The 23,605-nt window shown below is 36.9% G+C and overlaps 1 protein-coding gene across 1 annotated transcript in view; it reads right to left on the bottom strand.

Annotated features, from left to right (window-relative positions):
- The window catches only part of ANO2 (anoctamin 2), a 532,091-nt gene that overhangs the window by 28,091 nt on the left and 480,395 nt on the right, over positions 1–23,605 (bottom strand). Inside the window, exons 19-21 of the mRNA XM_056799271.1 lie at positions 6,318–6,470; positions 4,852–4,904; positions 3,220–3,401 (exon numbers count right to left, since the gene is read on the bottom strand). Coding sequence (XP_056655249.1) covers positions 3,220–3,401; positions 4,852–4,904; positions 6,318–6,470 — 388 coding nt within the window. The remainder of the gene's footprint in view (positions 1–3,219; positions 3,402–4,851; positions 4,905–6,317; positions 6,471–23,605) is intronic.

The raw sequence follows: 23,605 nt of genomic DNA, 5'->3' as shown, positions 1-23,605 counted from the left end.
AAAACAGATTGCAATGGTCATTGCCTTTCTGTTTCCTAAAACACTTGTCTAATATAGATATAACTTCTACCTCTTTGACTCCCATTCTGTTCTGAACACTTGTAACACCCTTCTTTATTCCTCTATTGTAGACCATTAAATGTTTTAAATCTAAATATTTAATCTAAAAATTACACAAAAATTTTATAAGAAATATTTTTGGGACCAATGATTCACCCATTTCTAGTAACTTCACTACAAATTCAGCTAACTTTAAAGTTGACTCTTCCATTCATTTTATCAGGCAAAAGCAAGTGGATTGGATAGTGGAGAGGAGCTACCTAGGGGTGGAAATCACTATTATTATGGCTTGACATTATTTCCAATAAAGATGAGAAAGTCAAAGGCTGTAGCTAAACCTAGCTTCCCTAAGAAACTTTCCAGCAAAGTTTTGAAAGGGTATTTGATGAATCAGTTGTCAATGAATTGAAAGCAAAACTCAAGTAAGTTTCTTCATAGAGCCCAGTACTGTGTGAGAACATGGCTAGACGCCTATGGACTCTCTGGTCTGGAATGTGCCAAGGGGACCTGAAGCAAGATAAATCTCTAATAAATATGGCTAAAAACCAGCTGGAACTCAGCCCTGGGTTATTGGAGTCATCTTAGAGGACAAAGCCAACTCCGAGTAGGCCAGTGTACAAAGAAATAGAGGTGGTTCTGTTCAGGGTCAGTGTAAGACCTTGGAATCCTGGAAGTCAATTCAATCACTGATAGTTCTCAAAGCTGTAGCAGAGTACAGTGCAAACGCATAGTAGGTCATTGTTATTCAATAAACATATTTTAAGTCCCTGCTTTGTGCCAGACACTGTGCTGAACATTGAGGGGGAAGAAAGGGCAAAAACCAGACCCTGCTCTCAGTGAGCTCATAATCTAATTGGGGAGACAACAAGCCAACAATATGTACAAATAAACTATGTGCAGGGAAAACAGGAAATAGTTAAAGAGGAAATGACTGGAATTAAGAGCAATTGGGAAAAGCTTCCTGTCGAAAATGGGATTTTAGTTGGGACTTCGAGGAAATCAGTAGGTAGAGATGGGGAAGGAGAGCATGGAGTCATGTGGAAAAATCAGAGAACATCCCCAAACTAAGAGATGGAGTATCTTCTTTGAAAACAGCAAAAAGGGGAGTGTCACTGGATTGAAGCTTTCATTTCAGAAGAAAACTCAAAAGGGGTAGGGACAAGTTATGAAGAACATTGTACAAGAAGAAGATTTTGTATTTGATCCTGAAAGCAATAGAGAAGGGTACATATTAGAGAAATGTTGCAAAGGTATAACAAGCCTTGTAAATAGATTTGATATAGAGGATGAGAGATAGCACGGCATTGAGGATGACAAATATATTGTGAACCTAAGGTTCTGGGAAGATGTTGCTGCCCCTAAAAGTAAGAGGAGGATTTAGGGTGAAAGATAATGAGTTCTGTTTTGAATATGTTGAGTCTACACCCTGTTTGATGCACTGGAAAACAGTTAGAAATGAGAAACTGGAGTTCATCAGAGAGGTTAGGATAGGACAGGTAGATTTGAGAACTGTCAGCATAAATCCATGGGTGCTGATGATCACCAAGTAAAGTAGTAAAGAGGGAGAAGAGAAGCAAGCCCTGTAATACACCTATGTAACTATAGGAGAGTGTGACCTGGATGAGAATCTGGAAAAGGAGACTGAGAAGGAGCAGTCTGATAGGTAGGAGGAGAACCACCAGAGAGTGATGTTCTGAAACCTAGAGAGAAAAAAATATCAAGAAGAAGAGGTTAATCAATAGTGTCAAATGCTACAGAGAGATAAAAAAGAATGAGGATGGAGAAAAGGCCATTAATTTAGCAATTAAGAGATCACTGGTAACTTTAGAGGAAGCAATATGGTGGGAAAATGTCAGAAGCTAGATTTTAAGGAGTTAAGAAGTGAGAGAAAAGAAAATGGAAACACCTATTGTAGATGACCTTTTCATGGAATTTGGCCACTTGTGCAAGGAGATAGAGAAAAGCAACAGTATCCAGGAAATCCCCAAGTCTGGGGAACCTCTAGAAGGCTTAATATTTGATGGTCATGCCTGGATGTCAAGGATTAAGGAAATGGAGGAATGGTAGAGGTACTTGGAGCCCTCCCTTCTAGGAAGCCTGAAACCAATGGACCTCCAAGATCAAATCAAGACCTGGATTATGTAGCAGGAGACAAAGTCATCTAGTGTATGACTGCAAATGAAGAGGAGATAAGAGATAGTAGTCAATACCTGTACTGGGCTAACAAGAGGAAGAAGCAGAAAAAAGTCAGAATGAAAATAGAGTACGATAAAAAAAATACACTGTTTCTTCTTTTTGTCTAGTTCTCTCAGTAATGCAACCCTCCATGATGACCTCATTACCTCATCCCTAGATCACAGTTTCCTAAATTCTCCTGTCTCTAGTCAACTTTGTATACAAAAACCAGATTAATCTTTCTGAAATATGGCACATCATTTAAGTTTCCTGCCCCAAATCATTCAGTGGCTTCTTGGTTGAATTAAATCCAAACTTCTTTGCCTGGATTTCTAGGTCTCCATAATTTGGTGCTTCAACAAAAAGCTGCCATTTCCATATAGTGAAAATATACAAATATGTAGATAAATATAGAAAAATATGTTTATGAAAATATAGAGAAAATATAAGTATTATAAAATTCATAAAGAAAATATGCAATATTTTCTTCCCTCTACCATTAATGTTGTTCCATGTACAATCTAAAACATTTACAGATTATCATGTCACTTTACCTTCTTGAAATTCCCTCCCCTCTTTGTAGGCATTGACCTGTTCTTACATCTTTAGAGTCCTCAAAATGCTGAGGATAGGTTTGATCTCATAGTAAGTACTCAATTAATAGTCACTGAATTAATTGAACCTGGGTTATTTTAGGAAATGGTAGTGAGTATGACTTTAGGCAAATCACTTTTCCTCTCAGATTCTTTCTACTTCTATGAAAAATGGAAGAATAATTTCTCTGTTTTTTTTTTCCACTCATAATATCCTATAATTTTGTAACACTAGGACTTGGTTCTGTGTCAGCAGGTGAATCATTTGATTATGAATTTGCTCTTTTAACTCACATCCCTTTTCCCCAGATGATCATGGTGCCCAGAGCCCCACTCCTTAGAAATCCCCCCTTCTTTTCCCACCCTTTTCTTTTATTAAGAATAACATTACCTGCAGAACAGAACCTCCTGGTCAAAGTGTGAGTTCTCTGGCTGTGTCCCTTCCTTCAGCTGGCTGACATTGAAATAGGACAGAGTATGGTTGATGAAGCCATGAAGGGTCCCATTATGACTATAGGAGTATTGGTACACAAGGCGGGGAATGAAGTCAGAGGTGACAGCAATGACAAAGGCCTAAGAGACAAAACCAACTTGCTGTTGAATGATGATCTGGGATGCAGACAGAGGTATAAGATCTGGGGTGACACATGATTGCTTTACTTCAGCAATCACCTCTTTCTAGGAATGCCATCTTGGGATACTATAGTCTCTGATAAGGTGAAGTCATAATGTAGCATGGATGATGCTAAATCAATACTTCATGCAGTTCAATAGATCAGCAACTCAGTAATAGATATAACCACTTCCACTATGAGAGCCAATAAAGGACACTGGGAATTCTGAATTGAGGGGCAACTAGATGGCTCAGTGGATAGAGAACCAGACCTAGAGATGGGAGGTCCTAGGTTCACATCTGATCTCAGATTTATCCTAGTTGTGTGACCCTGGGTAAGTCACTTAACCCAGTTAGCCCCAGTTTCTTCATCTATAAAATGGGCTGGAGAAGGAAGGAGGCAAACCTCTGAACAATCTTTGCCAAGAAAACCCCAAATAGGGTCAAGAACAACTGGACATGACAAACTACAAAACAACATTATTACTATTATAGCCTAGACAATTTCCTCCCAAAGTAGATTCAAATTCATTTTCTTTTATTCTAATCCAGGGGGCAAATGTAGATGCCTATTAGAGGCAAAATTCAGTGAAGAACTAACCTCCTATCCATCCAGCCATTTTCTATACTTTTATGAACACTTACTATTTATGAACAAATAGAGCCAGAAACCAAAAAAAGTCTGCTGTTGGGAGAAAAAAAATGAGAAAAAAATCTTCTGGTTTTGTTTTTTTGAGCTAAGCTATCTCTCCATTAAACTAGATAAGGAGCTTAGCAATGCCATAGTCAGCAAAGAAATGGCAAAGCAGAAGCTTTTCAACTGAAAAATAATAATGGGTCAATGGGAATATGATTGGAGATGAAGACTCTAAATGACCACCCTAGTACAAACATCAATAATATGGAAATAGATTTTGATCAATAACACATGTAAAACCCAGTGGAATTGTGCATGTTGGCTACAAGAGGAGGTAAGGGGAGGGGAGGGAAACAACACAATTCTTGTAACCAAAGAAAAATATTCTAAATTGACTAATTAAATAAAATGTAAAAAAAAAAAGAAAAATAATAATGTCTGACTGTGAGATCATTCTTTTAGGTATATGTTAACAACTCCATTGTGTAGGCACAACATGTATTATCCCTATTTCATACATGAAGAAACTTAAATTCAGAAATGTTGAGTGACATCCATAGTCACTCAGCTAGAGCATGTTAGAGGGCTGTTGAAATTCAAGTCTAGTATGTTTTCTGCAACCTCACAATGTCACTTCTTACATGACACTAAATGAAGCAACGTTTAAAGTTAGATAGGAAAGAAACATTGGCTGCTCCTGCTTCTAGAAAACCTGGACTTATCTGGAAGGCACTCAAAAGGAGGTCAAAGATGTCATCTATTTATACACTTACATTGATAATAACGGAGAACTTTCCAATCCCTGAAAGGATGTCAAACCAAATTCCTGTAAGAAAAAAAGGGCAGATGCAAGGTGACTCTCATCACTTGGGTTGTTTGCTAAAGTTGTAGTAACAGAAATGGGAATGAAAGTGGTGTTGTTCAAGATGATGGTTTACAGATAATTCAATTAAAATCAATAAACATTTATTAAATACCTACACCTTGTAAAAGGCACTGTTCTAGGTGATATGGAATAAAAAGACAAATATGGACACTGACCCTACTTCTCAAGTAGCTTATAACTTTAAGGGGTAGGGGAAGAATTGAAGAGGAAGGATAAATACACAGATAACAATAGTAGTAAGAGAGTGACTATAAGAAAGAACTAGGAAAGTACTATGAGAAATGTGAAGAGGTCACATTTAATTGAGAGTGGGCTGGTTAAAAATATTTAGTGGATCATGCATGTAGAGCTAGAAGGGTGCTTTCTTATCTTAGGGGTGTTTCTCAATGCCCTACACAAAGCTCTGAAACTTTAAGTGGCTTGGAAGTGGCAACCTGCATTTTCATGAGTGTTTCTTCACCTGGAATTTCCTTATACCAGTGACATCATAGCTCTTACTTCTATCCCTATTTTGATGTCATAAGGAGAAATATAAATATTGTCATATTATAAAATGTTTATATTGCAAGAACTTAACCTGTTAAACACTCAGAAGAACTGGTCCTATACAGTGACTGAATCATGACTAAATTATTTGTGAGATGCAAAAGGTTATCTAGTCCAGCCTCCTAGTTTTAAAGATAATAACATAAAGCAAAGAGATTAAATTATTTTCCCAGATTCACATATGTGGTAAATATCTGCAATGTAATTTGAACCCAGGTCTTCCTGATTCCAGTTTTACCTCTCCACTCATATACCACACTGCCTCTAAGGGGGAGGTATATAAACTGGGCTTTGAATGAAGGGAGGAGGCAGATGCTAGCCTGGGGTGGGGAAGTCCATTCTAGGAATGAGAGATGTCATAAATAAAGCTCCAGAGACAAGATCAGCTTGAGAACCGGGATAGAGAATAGCCTGACTTGTCTGGATCACTGAATATAGGATGGTGAATAAGAATAATGAGGATGGATAGGTAGCTTTGAGACAGACTGCACCAGAAATTTTTATTCCATCTTGTAAGAATTTGAGATGCATTGTAGAGAGTGTGAAGAATACTCATAAGTTTCTAAGAAGGGAGGAGATAAATGGTGGCCATGGTCCTAGGGCCAATTCTACCTTAAAGGCAAGGGGCTTGGAAAGCTTTGAAAAACTTGACGATTTAAGAGTTGAGACTTAAAAGGAAAGGCTGGGGGTTGAGAGGCCCAGGGCTTTTAATCACAGGCAATAGGAGCTGTGCCAGTGTGACAAAGAGGAAAAAATCCAATAATGGAGAAAAAGAAAGATGCTATACTTCATAGCTTGCATACATACCTATATCTTTGGTTCTCACGGCATCGGGACGTCTCACCTCTGTAACAAACTTCTTTGCATCAAGCCTTACTTCAATAACATTATTGAGGAGGGCAAACACTGGAGCCAGGGGGAAAGAGGCCACAAACAGGGTGACAAATCCAAACTGGATAACTGAGAGAAAAAATAACAATATTACAGAATGAAGGAGAAAAGAAATGGCAACAATGATTTTGATTAATTATCTAGGTATACTATGCATTGAACCATTGGTTGTCCATTTATTCCTCCCTCTTTTAATAATAAAAAGAACAACTGTTATTTTTAAAGGTAACTAGATGTCTCAAGGCTAGAGTGCTGGACCTGAAGTCAGTTCAGTTCAAATTCAGCCTCAGATACAGACTAGCTGTGTTAACTTAAACAAGTCATTTAATTGCTGTCTGACTCAGTTTCTATAATACAGATGATTAGAGCATATACCTCATAGAGCTGCTGTGAGAATAATAATAATATCTGTAAAGCATCTTATAAACATTAATGAACTATATAAATGCTAGCTATTATTATACAACATGCTATGGTAACAATGGACTATCAAACATTATCTCATTTGATTCTTTGAGCAACCTAAAGAAATAAGAGGTACAAGGATATCATCCCCATCAATTTTCACATGAGTGAAACAAGACTCAAGAGGTTACATGACTACCCTCAGATCCGTCCCATGGATTACAAATTGCAGGGCAAGTCTCAAATCCTTTTCCTTTGATTCCAATGACTTTGCTCTTTCCACTACACACAGTACACTCTCTGTTTCCATGTTATGCTTCCTGCGTTACTCAGAAGCCACAAAGCCAAGTAACTTCAGGTCAGTCAATGGTCCATTCAACTGAATTCAAATCAACAAACATTATGCACTTACGTCGTACAAGGCTTCGTACTAGACATTGTGGGGACACAGATGAAAAGGGATATTATATCTATACTCAAGATACTTTCTTCCTACTAACTAGGATACAAGGGAAAGTGGAATCAGGGGAAAATGGAGATCCAAAGTGATCTGGGAAAATCCAAGAGGGAAGGGAATATATTGCATATAGTATTATTTTTATATTGCTAGGAAGAGATACATTCAAAGGAGCTTCCCCTGGAAAGTTTATAATATGATGGAGGATATAGGGTCCCTATTTACTCTAAAATTAAGTAAGAATGCTTATAAAAGATTAGTTCACTATGACCATATGAATACTGTGGGCCCTATACAGATCATTGAAGAGCTCTGAGCTGGGGATGAGTAATCAAGGAAGGATTCTTGGAGATCTTCCAGAAGCCCTGACTCTTTCCTCTTGGACATTTTAGGCTGTTTCATAGGATCCTCGCTTTTAGGACTACAAGGAACCTTAGAGAGCCATTAACAAACAGGCATTTATTAGGGATCTACCACATGCCAGGTGCTAAAGATACAAAGACAAAACTAAAAGAAAAAACAATTTCTGCCCACAAGGGATTAATATTCAATCAGAGAGACAAAATGCACAAATATGGTCAAGTATATTAAAATGTAATGTTATAAATAAATACATATGTCCTAGTTCAAGTTCTCATTTTGCGGATGAGCAAATTTAGGTCTATAAAAGATGAGTGACTTACCTGAGGTCATTCATATTGTAAATAGCAAAGCCAGAATTTGAATCTGGCTCCTAAGCCTGTGATATTGCCATTACTTATCCTAGCCTCCTCCTCAGGGATTGTATGTCCCAATCAAGAGAAGTGTGCCTGCCTCTCCCTGAAGCTTGAGAGTGAACACAGACAAATGGGCACACAAAGAGGGACATTTCAAAGGTTTCTGGAGCATCTCACAAATGACTTGTGGATAGGTTACGGGTATCAACGCACAGCAAATTGGATGTTCTGCAAATAATATTTAAATGTGATGCTGGTCATGATGTGGGGGAGGGAAAGTCCAGCTTTACTCATTGATGTAGACTTATAAAATGAAATGTGAAATCCTGCCCATATTTAGGGTGAGGCAGCCTGAAAAGAACAGAGGAATGATCTAGGGAAGCTGATGAAAGAGGAAAAAATTCAGACACTTCATATATGACAAAGAAATTCAGGCTGGAGCAGGTAAACATGTAGAAGGCTAGAGAATGAGATACAATGAGAAGAGGAAGCCTAATCACTCTGACATAAGTGTACTTTGCCTTTGACAAATGAGATTGCCAATCCAGAATAATATGGTGCCAGAGAAAGAGTCCTGGCCTCTGAATAAAGAGACATGGATTTGAGTCCTGGCTTTGACATTTATAGCTGCATGACCTTATAAACAAGTCATTTAATTTCTCCAAACCTGTGTCTTCATTTGCAAAGCCTAAATACTAATACATTTGCTATCTGCCTCGGACATATTTTGTGCAAAAAGCACTTTATATACCTTAAAGTGTTACATAGAACAATTCTTCCTAATAAGTATCTTTATGCAATAAAGATAAAGTTTTAAATACCTTAGAAGAGTCCTAATGCTATTCTTTGCTCTTTGGGGGAAGTGATCCCTTTCCATTTGCCACCACCATTCCATTCTGCAACAGAGCTACATGTACATTTGCTAAGTGTTGGGGAAGGAAGACCAAAAGGACTGTATATTTATCTTATAGGAAAATATAAAATATCAACAACTTGATAGAAAAGCATTGGGCAAAGAGGAGTCAGACTTCTCATGAAGAGATCTAGGTTTAAATCATAACTCCCTTATTAGTTGAGTGTTTATAGACAAGTCACTATCTCTCCTCAGTTTCCTTCTCTAAAAGACTGTGATAATACTGAAACTAGCTATTTATTGCCATTGGATCATTGTGAAAAGCATGCCTCACAAATGGCCTAGAATTGTTGAGGAGATATTGACCCACAGGATGAGTCCTGATGAGTAAATTCATTCTTCTAATGCAGATTAAAATGAATTCACTCATCAGGACTCATCCTGTGGGTGAGAGATACTAAGAGGTTAAGTGATTTGCCCGGATTATATAGCCAGCACTATCAATCAGGATCCAGCTCTGTCTGATTTCCAAGATCACCTCTTCGCTACTCCAACTATCTTTCATATTATTATCAAAAGAGCTAACAGACATCAGTCATTGTTTAATAAATAAATAGAGATCTACAGGATGCATAGTCATTAATCTTGTGCCACATGATGTGTGAGGTGATTTGGCCTGGGGATTCTGCCAATAAGGCCTTACCAGGGAAAGTTTAGTTTGGAGTCCCTTGAAACCATGAGGTGAAATCATGAATTTGACAAGACAAGAGCAGGGATGGGAAGTAGATCCAATCCATCTAGAGTGTAGGATGCTAGTATGTCTCCTGAAAGAATCAGATGGTCAAAGGGACTAGACTAGATGATTTCTAAAGACCTCTTTAATGCTAACATTCTATGAGTCTCAAACTGGTTTGGCTCTCCCTTCACCCCCTCCCCTCCATGTCAGGGGTTCTGGGAGAAATTATACAAACCACAAATCCCTACCATACCCCAAACCACCTCACCTGGCTCCTCAACTCTAAAGAAGAAGGTGGGATAAACGCTACTATATAGTCACCTATTTTGTTCATAAAAAGAAGATTGAAAGATAAAACCTAAAACAACCAATTCTTTTTAATTACTGACATAAATTGAACATATTTGTTATGACATTCCTCAACCATTCAGTGACCTCCTGTTGTCTGTAAAACACATGTTCCTCCACATAGGGAAGGTGCTTTATCACAAATGCTCTCATTGGTTGGGCAAAAAAGGGAAGGTCCTCAGGTACTCCTGTGTGTGTGTGTGAGTGAGTGTGTGTGTGTGTGTGTGTGTCTGTGTATGTGTGTGTCCATCCCTCTGGCCTAGATCTGTAAGGACACAGGGTAATGCAGCTGTCAAATTCTCCTTTATTTCATTGCTGTGCCTTTCATACTCACTGCCTCAATATCACCCAAAAGCTGTGCTTTTTGCTTCTATGCCTATAGATGAAACACTGTACTTGAAGTCAGGAAAACCTGGATTCAAATTTAGCCTCACACACTGGCTCCCTGTGAGACCATGGACAAATCCAGCCTCATGTGCTTGACCTCTTTCAGGGCTTTTCCTCACTTATAAAAAGGGGCAAGAATAGCCCCTACCTTCTAGAGTTGTTTTGAGGATCAAGGTGAGCATTTCTGAGAAACACTTTATAAACCTTTAAGAGCTATAGAAATGTTAACTAACCTTATTATGAGTTGCTCTGGCTGAAAAATTCCCCACCCTGAAGCCAATCTGGTGATGAGTCTTTCCAGACTTAGCTAGGCTGATGTGCAGATGACAGACATATAGTTTACCACCAGCTGTACTTTCCTACTTGGTAGGACCTAACTCATTCTCTGGTGGCATAACCTTGAAAGCCAGAATGATCTATACCCCATAATGATTCATCAGAGTAAGACGTCACTGAAAGACATGCACACTGACAAAAATTGCTCTCTTGCTGTTCACATCCCACCACTCAACAGGCTTCATTTTGGTATGCAGGTCATGTTAGGTCTTGAGGGTTATTCCAGTAGAGAGCATGCAGGCGCTGGAGGGCCACCTACTAAAGTGGAAAAGTTTTGAATATGTGCATGGGCTTGGTGTGTGTACCATATGTCTTCCAACCAAAGGATGGGTCTAGTTAACTCAGAGAGGTTCTCAGAAAGTCAGCCACTATGTCCAAACTTATCTTTGTCACTAAAACTCATCAAAAAAAGGTATACAAAGGAGGTGAGATATTGTGATCCTTTTAATGGAAGGAATGCTCATATGGATGAAATGATGAATAGAAAAATAGTTTCAATTTATAGGAAAAATACTTAGGATCATACAGCTCCTCAAAGTACTGAGGTTATTTATCTGTGTAGGTAATGCCACGAATAAGGCACATGGCTTCAGTGGCTTTTACTAGCCCTTGAGTTGGCCTCATTCTGAGACCATAATTTTTATCGGGCCCCTTCTGTAATCACTGGTGTTCATTGATGAGATGCCTTGTATAAGTAGGAGTGTAGTTTTTCTTGGTATGAACTGAACTAGCTCTTAGAAGGTTCAAACCTTGGCCTGTCTTGCACTGGGACTCTCGAGATTCTTGGATGGATGAAGGACTTCGATGAAAGATACTGAACACCACAATTCTAGCCACCATCCCTAGTATTTATTAATACCTTTCATATTCCATACATTACAGTTATAAAGACAAAAACAAAAGTTTTCCCCTTCAGAGAATTTACACTCTATTGAGGGAAAGAAAATGTACAGAATATATGCAAAATAAATGCAGAGTAATTTAGGGGCTAGAAGGAAAGACACGCAATACCCAACACTCCAGAATAAATGAGAAGGGCACCTCTGACAAAGTACTGGTGAATAGAGCATCTATAATGAAAATAGATAGTAATCTATGGATATATTTTTACTGTAATATTGTAAAGAAACAACTTTGAAAGTTTCAACAACTCTGATCATTGCCAGCTGTAGTAAGGAAATTAGGAAATATATTGATTAGGTATTGATAAGATAAGAACTTTGAGAAAGGGGTCCCTGAGAACACAGGCAGGGCAGAGGGAAAACAGGAAAGGTTCTGACAGTTGTTCAGGGCTTCCAGGAGGTCTAGAAAACTGATAATGAAGTTAATACCCAATTTTTTTAAACCCTTACCTTCCATCTTAGAATCAATACTGAGTATTGGTTCTAAGGCAGGCGAGTTGTAAGGGCTAGGCAATAGGGGTTAACTGATATGCCCAGGGTCACTCAGCTATGAAGTGTCTGAGGCCAGCTTTGAACCCAAGATCTCCCACCTCTGGGACTGACTCTCAATACACTGAACCACCCAGCACCCCCTCCCCCAAATTCCTGATAGAGATATGCTAGACTCTGGGTACAGTGAGACATTCATTTTTGGACATGGCCAATTGGGAAATGTTTAGTTTGACTACACATATTGGTCATAAGGTTTCTGTTTTTCTTTTTTTCTTGGGGCTGTGAGGTGTAGAAAAAAATGAATGTTAATTGAAAAAAATAAAGGAATCTGTGAAGAGGTAGGTACTATTCTTTAGCAATTTTTATTCTCCTTTGTGATTGCCCAGTTTTATATTCAATTTCATTTAGCAAGAATGTGTTAAGGATTATTATTTACCACATCCTTTGTTGGGTATCAGGGATAGAAAAAAGAAAAGACAAAAATGAAACAGTCTCTATCCTCCAAGATCATATATTTTATTGGGAGGAAAAAGATATGAACACAGATAAGGGAATACAAAATATATCAATAGTAAAAACAAAGTAATTTCCAGAGGCAGTGCAGGGAGGGCACTCATAGCTAAGGGGATCAGAAGAAACATTGTGCAGGAGTAGGTTTGAACCAAGCCTTAAAGGAATGCAGAGGTCCTATCAGGCAAAGGTGAGGAAGGCTTGCATCTGGCCATAGATCAGAGTCTGTGAAAAGGCATGGAAATGGGAAATGAAATGTCATATACAGGGAATTGCAAAAAGGTTCAATTTGTCTGGAATTGAGAATGCCTAAAGAAAAATGTAGAATTGGTCTGGAAATAGGAGCCAGACCCAGATTGTGAGGGGTTTAAAAGGCTAAAGAGAGGAATTTCTATTTTCTAGTGGCAAATGGAGGTCCACTGGAGGTTCTTGAGCAAGGGAACAACATGTGTTTTAGGAATAATATCAATTTGGCAGTTATGTGGAGGATAGGTTGGAGAGGGAAGACACTGGCAGAAGGAAACAAGTATGGGGGCTATTGCAGTAGTCTAGATAAGACTATGTTGATGGCTGTGTGGATGGAGAGAAGGAGATGAATGCAAGATACATGGAAGTACACTCATTGATACAGGCAGGCCAACTAATTAGATATATGGAATAAGGGAGAGCAGGTATTTGGCTGGTCTGACTTAAAAAATGTTGTGCCCCAACAAAAGAGACTGAGTCAAAAAGAATACCACCAAATAGGAGTGAGCTGTTAGGTAAGTTTCTTCCATGTGAAAGAGAAGAGAAGGACCAGATGTCTGAACATGCTTAGGTATGGCCCAGGTGACTGACAATTAAATTTTTTGTCTTGCTTGCCAAGAATCTTGGTAATTACTGAATTATCCAAGAGCCAGGAAGAACTGAATTCAAATCCAGTCTCAGACTGTGTGACTCACTTTGCATCTTTTTGTCTCAGTGTCCTCATTTGTAAAATGTGAATAGTAGCGCTTACCTCCCAGGATTGCCAGGTACATAGTGCTGTAGAATGTTAGCTATTAACTATTTTTATTATCATCCCACTTTCTCTTGTATTAAAGTACTTGAGCTTCCAGCACTGAACTATCAGAGCTGAGTCAGGTCTCCATCTTAACATTTCAAGTTTCTGACCCAGTGTCTTGCACATCCTCATTCCAATACTTGGAGGATCTATTGTTTTGTTTATGTGGATCCTTTATTCACTGATACAGAGAAGAACCTCAGTTCAATGTGACTCATTGTAGTGGATCATTTTCAAGGGTTGTTAAGGTGAGAAGATTCATTTTCCAGTAGTCAGTCAGATTATGCCTATCTTGACATTCAAAGTACAAGGTCCTCATATGACAATAATCTTCTAGTCCAGGAGTATTGATTTCAAATCTAAACAGGGCTACTGAACCATACATAAAAGATCCTTATGGGGTATAAATTGACTTAGACAACTACATATTAACATTCTCTATGTTCTGTTTTATTTTTATTTATTTTCTGAAATATCTCCTAATTACCTTTGTATGGTTTGGACTGCATGGGAGGGGTACCCCAAAACAAATATCATTGACATACTTGAAATCCTTCCAGCCTGGGAGTACATTCTAGAACTTGCATTCCAATGTCGTAGACTTAGAGAATCAAAAATCATCTTCACATAATGGTGAGATGTTACAATTTTAGCTCTACTCTGTGTCCTAAAAATTATTTGTTGAACTGAATTGAATAATAAGAATTATAATATTTATTGATCACAACAACTTTCAATTTAGCAATTTCCTTAGGCCCCATTATCACTGATAGAAATAAATCACTGCTATCACCCCTGGTATCTAACTCATTCTCATGCCAAGATATAGTTTAGTATAGCCATCAGTGATGGTAAGCCATTCCCACAAAAAGGTGACATAGTTCCAGGATTGAAGACATGTAATGGTAGGCAGGTTGGCTATGGGGAAACAGTAGGTAGATTTTTAATGACTTTTTGGAAGTTAGTTCAAAATGTAGGAAATATATACTCTTTTAGATGAAGATTTTTTTTCTGAACAATTCACTTGGGAGTCAAAAAATGGAACTATGAAGGCAAGCAAAACATTTTGTGGAAGTTTCTCAAAACCTGTTAGATAGCTATATGTATATTTAGGTATATGAACGTATTTTTCCTTTTAGAATTTTAGATACACTAAGCAGCTTTTTTATTCTAAAGAGTTCTATTCTGCAGGATCAATGGTCCTCTCTCTATTATTCTAAACATTTCTTAGCAGATTGTCCAAGTTCTCAACTCCAGTAAAGTTTTGATAAGGAAATTGGAGGGCCTATTTATTTCTCTGCTACTTCAAACATCTATCATGTTCATTTACTTAGCATATAAAAATGATGCTTTTAAAATGGAGTATATTTTAAGTCTACCCTTTCCCCTAAGATTATTGGGGGGAGGGAGGGAAGGAGTTTTCCATTATACTGGAATACCACCATCAGATGTGAGTTATCCTTATTCCAAAATTAATCTGATGATACATTTCTTTACAATTTGTGTTAGCACCACATCCCTTTTAACCCTTCTAGCACAGAAATTTAATAGTCCTTAGTTCCTCCTCCTTACATGTTCCCACAAGGCAAGTGTTCATAGGGAGCTCAGAAGAAGTAAAACAAGGACACTCTAAAGGTCTCTCTGAAGAACTTTGGTATCAGTTGTGAGAAAGAGGAGACACTGGAACAGGACTAGCCAACATAGCCTGCTCACGTCAAAGAAGATGCTGGGCTCTCGGAACAAAGCAAAGTTTCAGTAACTCAAAAGCAACCTGAGATGTGAAGAGTTAGAGACATCTCAAGCCCAATGTTCATATAGGCTATTTGTTCCTGGTCTGTGGTAGAGCCTTTTGGGAGGGTACAGGTCTGATCAGGAACAGTAGCAAACACTATACGTTGACCCTAACAGAGTGATGTCATTTTGGTTCTCTTTCAGTACAAAGAACAACAACCAAATATAATACTCTAACTCATTCTACCTTTAAAACTTTCTAATAAAAGCTTCCTTTTTTCAAGACACAAGTCAGACCATGCACATTATACTGGATTAACTCCAAGGGGAAGGCCATTTGCCTGGACAGACATTTGTGCCATTGCTAAATGAAAAAATCAAAGTGTAATAGAAAGAGCAGATTACAATAAAAAAGTCTGTTACTTAACTATCTGGATGAAATTGAACAAGTCACTTGAGCTCTATAAACTGGTTTCCACATTTGTATAATGAAAGGGTTGAGTTAGATAGCCTCTAACATCCCTTCGAGTTTTAAATCGGTGATTCCAAGATTTTGTAATGACCTCTCACACTATTGTCTGTGGACAGACTAATCCTTGATGAGACAGAAGTAAAAGAAATGAGGCAGTCTCTTCTGAAAAGGAAAGCATAGGAATATATAAAAGTCACACTTGAGCCTAGCACTGTGGAGTTAAAAGACCTGACCATGATATGGGATGAAAGTTCCTTTGAGTTTACTGCAGAAAATACAGTAAGCCCCCACTAACACCAAGATTTACTTCGAAACAAACTAAAAAGCAATACTCCATTAGAATTTGAGAAAACACAGGGAATCCAAAATAGGCCAAGTAATAGGAGTCATCTTAGCTTTACCAATAACATTAATTGACCCAGCCAATTATAGAGCAATCCAAATGTTGACTTTTAATGAAAATTTTAATAAAACAGGAGTTAAAATGCTGTTGAATTTTCTCTATAAACCAAAACCAAAACATCAATTGTTGTTGTTTAGTCACTTTTGTGTCATGACAGACTCTTCCTAACCCAATAAAGGGTTTTGTTGGCAGAGATACTGGAGAGGCTTGCCATTTACTTCTCTTATTCATTTTATAGATAAGGAAATTGAAGCAATTATGGTTAAATGATTTGCCCAGAGTCACACACCCAGCAAGTATCAAAAGCTAGATTTGAACCTAAGAAGATAAGGCCCAGCATTCTATCCACTGCACAACCCTACCACCATAGTCTATAGTTTATAAATAATCCAGAAAATTAAGATTGCTCATTTTTAATTGCTCTTTTCCTTTTGAGTTCAAGCAAATTAATTTCTAAGGCCCCTGCAAGAAGTTATAGAATCCATCTGTAGTCTAATAGATTCCTTGCAAATGATGCTGCATTTCAGCTTCTATCTCTGTACCTTCCACCTACCATTGGTTTGCCCCCTTTCCTTCCACATCATTGCTTCATCAAGACTAAGTCAAAATGCTGTTTTCTATAAGAGGTCTTGGGCAAGTCACTCACCCTGGTTTCTCTCAGTTTCCTCAACAGTAAAGTGAACTAGAGGAGGAAATGGCAAACCACTCTAATATCTTTACCAAAGAATCAGACAGTGCTAAAATGACTGAGCAAGTACAAGGTATTCCTCAGTGTGCTCAATTAATCTTAGTGCCTCGTCTCTGAGATTATTTGCATATTTACAAATAATCTTCCCAGTTAGAATATGAGCTCTGGGAAGACATTTGGCAAAGTTTCCTGTCTTGCTCCCCACCAAACAAACAAACAAAAAATATAGCCAAGCAAAAGCAGAGAGAGCCATATTAATGGTACAAATAAGAGTAAAGACAGAATGTTACTCCGGGATGCAACATTTCCCCATAAACTTGCCCCAAAGCTCAAGCCAAAGCAATTAGCTTTCTGATGAAGGAAATGGTGTTTTGTATTGTTTTTCCTTTACCTGCTGTGACTCAGTAAACATAATAAACTCTGTTGGAATGGATAAGAAATTTGAGAGAAAAAAAATTCATCTTGATCTACTAACAGTGTAAGGAAACTGATAAGCTCCTCCATATGAACTTTTAATTTCTTTCAATCAGGGGGGTAAGTTGCTGAAAGGAGACTGCTATAAACAGCCCATTAATAAAAACACAAGTGAAACCACAGTAAGGGAGGGGGGGGGTAAGCAGAGTTTATTTCATCCGTCAGACTTTCAACTCCTGAGATCAAGTGTTTTGTCTTCTAATTACAGGCAAGGAAAACCAAATGTGCTCAGCAGTTCAGAGACTGCATGAACGCCTGACGTGGAAAATGTTCAGAAGTGCTAAATGACCCCATAAACAGTGGGCAGACAAAACTTTGACAAGATCTTCAGAAGGGGCTTGACAGCTTCTCAGAGTTGGAGAGGACTTTGCAAGGATCTGGAGAAAAGTTCATTTGCAAGCCAGAGAATAATCTGTGAACTATTTCCTCAATAAGTGAACAGAAATTCTTTAATCTTGGGGAAGAGAAGGATGAGGGGTAATGGAAGGAGTTAGTATTATCAAGCAAATTAAAGCTTATTACAATAGCACCATAAGCCTACAGGTAAAAGGGACCTTAGAGCTATTTAATCCAATTCCTTGAATTTATAGATGGGAAAAGAAAGCAAGCCAAATGTGCCAAAAAGGACTAGGGATACCCAAGTTTGTACAGACAGTAATGGCAGAGGAGAGATTCAAATTCAGGTTCGGTGACTCCAAATTTAGGGTACTTTCACTGCACACTACTGTTTTCCTATATATGGACTCAGAATTTGGGGCAAGAAGGCATCTAAGGGATCATCTAGTCCATTCCCCTCCTTTTCAGGACAAGAAAACTGAGGAATAAAGAGATAAGCAACCATTCTAGATTACACTGGGAATACGGAACAGTCAAAATTCAGAGTTCCTGAGCTCTCTCTGTGTCTGTCTGTCTGTCTTTCACTCCTGGACTAGCCTGGGATGATAGTTGCTCTCTGTTCTCCAAATGCACAGAAATCAGGGCCAGAGAAGACAAGTTGAAATAACAATAATTTACTAAATTTAAAGTCATAAGCCACTTAAAAATAGTGTGGAATTTTCTTCCTCAAAGACATGTAAGAATGAAGAGTTTCTCCATCCATTCTCTAAATTCCCCTTCAAATATACCACACAAATCTTCTAAAAATCATATACATAAATACATGTATATTTATTGTATGTACATGTGTCCCTATTTGCATGTGTAATCCTGACTATAATTATTAAAGTAAACTTCCTGTTAGGCCAGGAATCAAGGGATTCTCTTTTCATTACTATAGAGAAATGTTAATGTTTTTTGAAGGTATACTCTATAGCCAATTAATTTGCTAAAGCTGAATTCCTAGGATATTTTAAGCAAGTCATGTTTAGTAAAGAGAAATCATTTTATCTCTCTTTTATTATCTTAAGCTATATAATTTCCTTCTCTTGTCTTTTTGCTAACATTTCCAGAAGTATAGAAAAATTACATTGCAGAGAATATTAAAGGTTCTAATATGGTTGTATTACATATGTTTTCTTTAGGTTTTAGATAGCTATAGTTATATTTTTTTAAAAGTCCCTCAATGTCTATCGATTTTAGGGATTTTAGCAAAAATGAATACTGTATTTTCTCAAAGACATTTCCTGCATGTATTGCAATTATCATGTGGTTTAAAATGGTTGTTTTTTGTTTTTAAAATGATTGTGTTGACTTTTCCTCTTAATTTTGAACTATTTTTACAACCCTGGTATAAACTCAACTTTATCATAAGGAATGATTTTTTTTAGCAATCCCTATAGTTAGTTTTATAGGAGTAAAAGAAATATTTGAATTCATATTGATTAATGATGTTGGTCAACAATTCTCCTTTTACCCTTCCTTGGAATAGCTATTAGCATTATATTTGAAACCCAAGCTAACAATAGTCTTTAAAAAAATGCTACAAATCACAGATATTAGAGAATATAAATTAAAATAACTCTGAGGTTCTACCTTTTACCCCCTGATTTGGGAAAAAATGAGAAAAAAAGGAAAACGATATATTACAAGGATGTGGGAAAGCAGGAATATTATTAACACATAGTTGATAGAGGTGTGCATTGGTCCAGCCTTTTTGGAAAGCAATTTGGAACTGTGTATCCAGTGCATGGCAGTATGTGATATGCCTAGTCTGTGTAAGCCCAGAATGAGGCCTAGAGCCCTAGAGACAAAGTCAAAGAATGAAGAGAAGGATTAAAGAGGAGAATAAGATGGAGGGAAATATACAGTTGGTAATCAATACTGTGAATGTAAATGGGGTGAGCTCACCCATAAAACAGAAGTGGATAGCAGAATCAATTTAAAAACAGAATTATATGATGTATTAGTTACAAGAAAAATATGCTAGGCAGGGAGATATACACAGAGTAAAGGTAAGGGGCTGGAGCAGAATTTATTTTGAATCATCTGAAGTAAAAAAAAAAAGCAGGAGTGTCAATTATAATCTCAGACAAAGCTAAAGCAAAAAGAGATCTAATTAAAAGTGATAAAGAACTGAATTACATCTTGCTAAAAGGTACTATAGATAATGAAGTAATATGATTACTAAACATATATGCAACAAATAGTATAACCTCAAAAAATTTTAAAGGATAATTTAAATGAGATTCAGGAAAAAACCAACAGTAAAACTATGTTAGTAGTTAGTAGTAGTAGTAGGGGACCTCAATCTCTCCCTTTCAGATCTAAATAAATTGAATAAAAAAATAAACCAGAAAGAAGTAAAGGGAGTGAATGGAATTTTAATAAAGTTAGAACTAATAGATCTCTAGAGAAAATGGAATGGGGGAAAAAAGGAATATACTTTCTTCTTAGCAGTATATGGTAGTTAAAAAAAAAAAAAACTGACCATGATTTAGGGCATAAAAACTTCACAACCAAATGCAGAAAAGCTGAAATAATAAATACATCTTTTTTTCAGATCATAACCCTATAAAATTATAATAAGGGTCAATAGAAAGACAAAAAATTAATTGAAAATTAAGTAATGTAATTTTTTTATAAACCCTTACCTTCTGACTTAGAACCAATACTATATATTGGTTCCAAGGCAGGAGAGTGGTAAGGGCTAGGCAATGAGGGTCAAGTGACTTGCCCAGGGTCACACAGCGGGGAAATGTCTGAGGTCAGATTTGAAACAAGGACCTCCCATCTCTAGGCCTGGCTCTCAATCCATTGAGTCACCCAGCTTCCCCCAAGTAATCTAATTCTTAAAAAGCCATGGCTCTAAGAACAAATTATAGAAATACCAATTTCATTAAGGAAAATGAAAATGAGAGACAGCACATCAAAATTTATGGGATATAAATGCTTATATCAATATAGATCAAAAGATGAACAATAGATTGAGCATGCAACTAAGAAAAAAGCAAAATTAAAAATCTCCAGTTAAAAATTAAATTGGAAATCCTAAAAATTTAAGGAGAAATTAATAAAATTGAAAGTAAGAAAACCACTAAGCTATTAAATAGGACTAATTGATTTAATGCAAAACAAAAATAGACAGAGCATTGGCTAATTTGATTTTAAAAAGTAAAGAAGAAAATCAGATAACCACTATCAAAATTGGAAAGGGTATATTTAGCACTGGTGATGGGGACACTAAAGCAATTAGCTTTTTTCCTCAATCATATGCCAATAATTTTGACATGTTAAGCTAAATGAATGAATAGTTATGGAAAAATTAATGTCCAGGTTAACAAAAGAGGAAATAGAATACTTAAATAATACTATCTCATTAAAGAAATTGAGTAAATCATCAATGAACTCCCTAAAAAAAATCTCCCAGGCCAGATGGATTCACAAGTGAATTTTAGGAAACATTTAAGGAATAGTTAATCCTAATATTATATAAACTATTTAGGAAAATAGCCAGAGAAGGAATCCTACCAAATTCTTCTTATGATACAAATATGGTACTATTACCTAAGCCAGGAAGAGAAAAACCAAAGAATGAAAATTATAGGCCAAATTCATTAATGAATATAAATGCAAAAATTATAAATAAAATATTAGCAAGGAGATTACAGCAATAAGGGAGATTTGGGAAGAAATAATGAAACAGAGTGCATGCACAGAGTTGATGGAACAGGGAACTTTTTAGTGCAGATCCAGCAAGTGGACCAAAATCCTGGATTAGAATCCTGTAAAAATAACTGCCAACAGGGGAGTTGGAGAAGATCCTGGAGAAAGAAACATCTCTAGGACCCAGCTTTGACCTCCTGTGGACCTTTCAACTTGTTCTTATGGATAACCCATTTGATTCCTGAAGATCCATTTAGTCATTCAAACTACTACTACTATGAAAGAAGAAATCTCTAATCAGATTGAGATGAACTGCTCAGTTTACCTTGGGGGTAGGGAGTTTGGCCCCACCTGGGTAGACTAAGATCACACTTGACATCTCACTCCATCAATATCTGTTCCTACTTTAGAGACTATTTCCTTTGTGGATTTAGCCTAGATTATATCAGATTAAAAGAGGAAATTGAGGTAGAGAGGGTAGTGAGTGTAGCCTTGGTTTGGCTGAGGGCTGAAGAGACTCTGTGAAGGGTCAGATGGTGGGATATAGATAACTTTATTAGTGATTAGAGGAAATCTTCAGCCCACATACCTTTATCCCATCCTCAACAACAACAACTACAATAAACCTGTTACATTGAGAAGTGGAGTCAGAGTGTTTGTCTACTTGCCTGAGCCAGAGAGAAAGAACAGTCATTTTCATTTTTTGGCCCTGCTAAGACCATCTTGCCTGACTGGGTCAAGTAAAACCCCAGTCAACCATTGATATCATCTTTACAATACTAGTAAGGAGATTACAAAAATATAAGGATCATTCACTAAAGCCAGTGGGATTTATACCAGGAATGTCAGGCTGGTTTAATATTAAGAAAACCTTCAGCATAATTGACCATATCAGTGATCAAACTAACAGAAATGACATGATTACCTCAATAGATGCAAAAAAAATCTTTGACAAAATACAGCACTCATTTCTATTAAAAAATTGAAAGTATACAATGAATAATTTTGATTACATTAAATTAAAAAGGGTTTATACAAACAAAACCAATGCAACCAAAATTAGAAGGGAAGGAACAAATTGGGGGAAATTTTTTGTAACACGAACTTCTGACAAAGGTCTAAGTTCTCAAATTTATAAGTAGCTAAGTCAGCTGTACAAAAAAGTCAAGCGATTCCCTGACTGACAAATGGTCAACGGACATAAATAGGCAGTTTTCAGATAAAGACATCAAAACTATCAATAAGCACATGAAAAAGTGTTCTAAATCTCTCATAGTTAGAGAAATGCAAATCAAAACAATGCTGAGGTACTACCTCACACCTAGCATATTGGCCACTATGACAGTAAAGGAAAATAATAAAAGTTGGAGTGGATGTGGCAAAATTGGGACACTAATGCATTGCTGGTAGAGTTGTAAATTGATCCAACCATTCTGGAAGGCAATTTGGAACTATTCACAAAGGGCTTTAAAAGACTGCCTGACCTTTGATCCGGCAATACCACTACTAGCTTTGTACCCTTAAGATATAATAATGAAAAATATTTGTACAAAAATACTCATAGCCACTATCTTTGTGGTGGCAAAAAATTAGAAAATGAGGGAGTGTCCCTCAATTTGGAGAATGACTGAAAAAATTGTGGTATATGACGGTGATGGAATAAAACTGTGCTATAAGGAATGATGAACTGGAAGATTTCTACATGAACTAGAAAAACCTCCAGGAACTGATGCAGAGTGAAATGAGTTGAAGCAAGAGAATATTATACATAAAAAGTAAAACACTGTGAAACAATACAATGTAATAGACTTTACTAATACAAGACAATCCCAAGGGACTTATGAAAAAGAATACTATCCATGCCGAAAAAAAGAAAGAACTGTGGGAGTACAAACAGAAGAAACACAAATGACTTATCTTTTGTTCATATGGTTATATGGTTTGGGGTTTTAGTTTTAAAAGATTGCTCTATTGCAAAAATAAATAATGTAGAAATAGTGTAAAAGTTAAAATTAATGTATGATAATTAAAATATTATATTTTAAGAGATTTATTAAAGATCATTAGAAATAAAGAAAAAAAGGAATACAAAATAAAAAAAAAACACCTGCCCATGGCTGATCAGCCAGTTCAAATGCCTGCCTTACCACCACCAAGCTTGCTGTCATCAAGTCAAAGAGTGCCTGGGACCCTGCATATCCCTGCCTAATA

This window comes from Monodelphis domestica, chromosome 5 (genome assembly GCF_027887165.1).
Source record: "Monodelphis domestica isolate mMonDom1 chromosome 5, mMonDom1.pri, whole genome shotgun sequence".
NCBI lineage: Eukaryota > Metazoa > Chordata > Mammalia > Didelphimorphia > Didelphidae > Monodelphis > Monodelphis domestica.
Note: the sequence above shows the minus strand (reverse complement) of the source record. Positions and strands in the feature narration are given on the sequence as shown.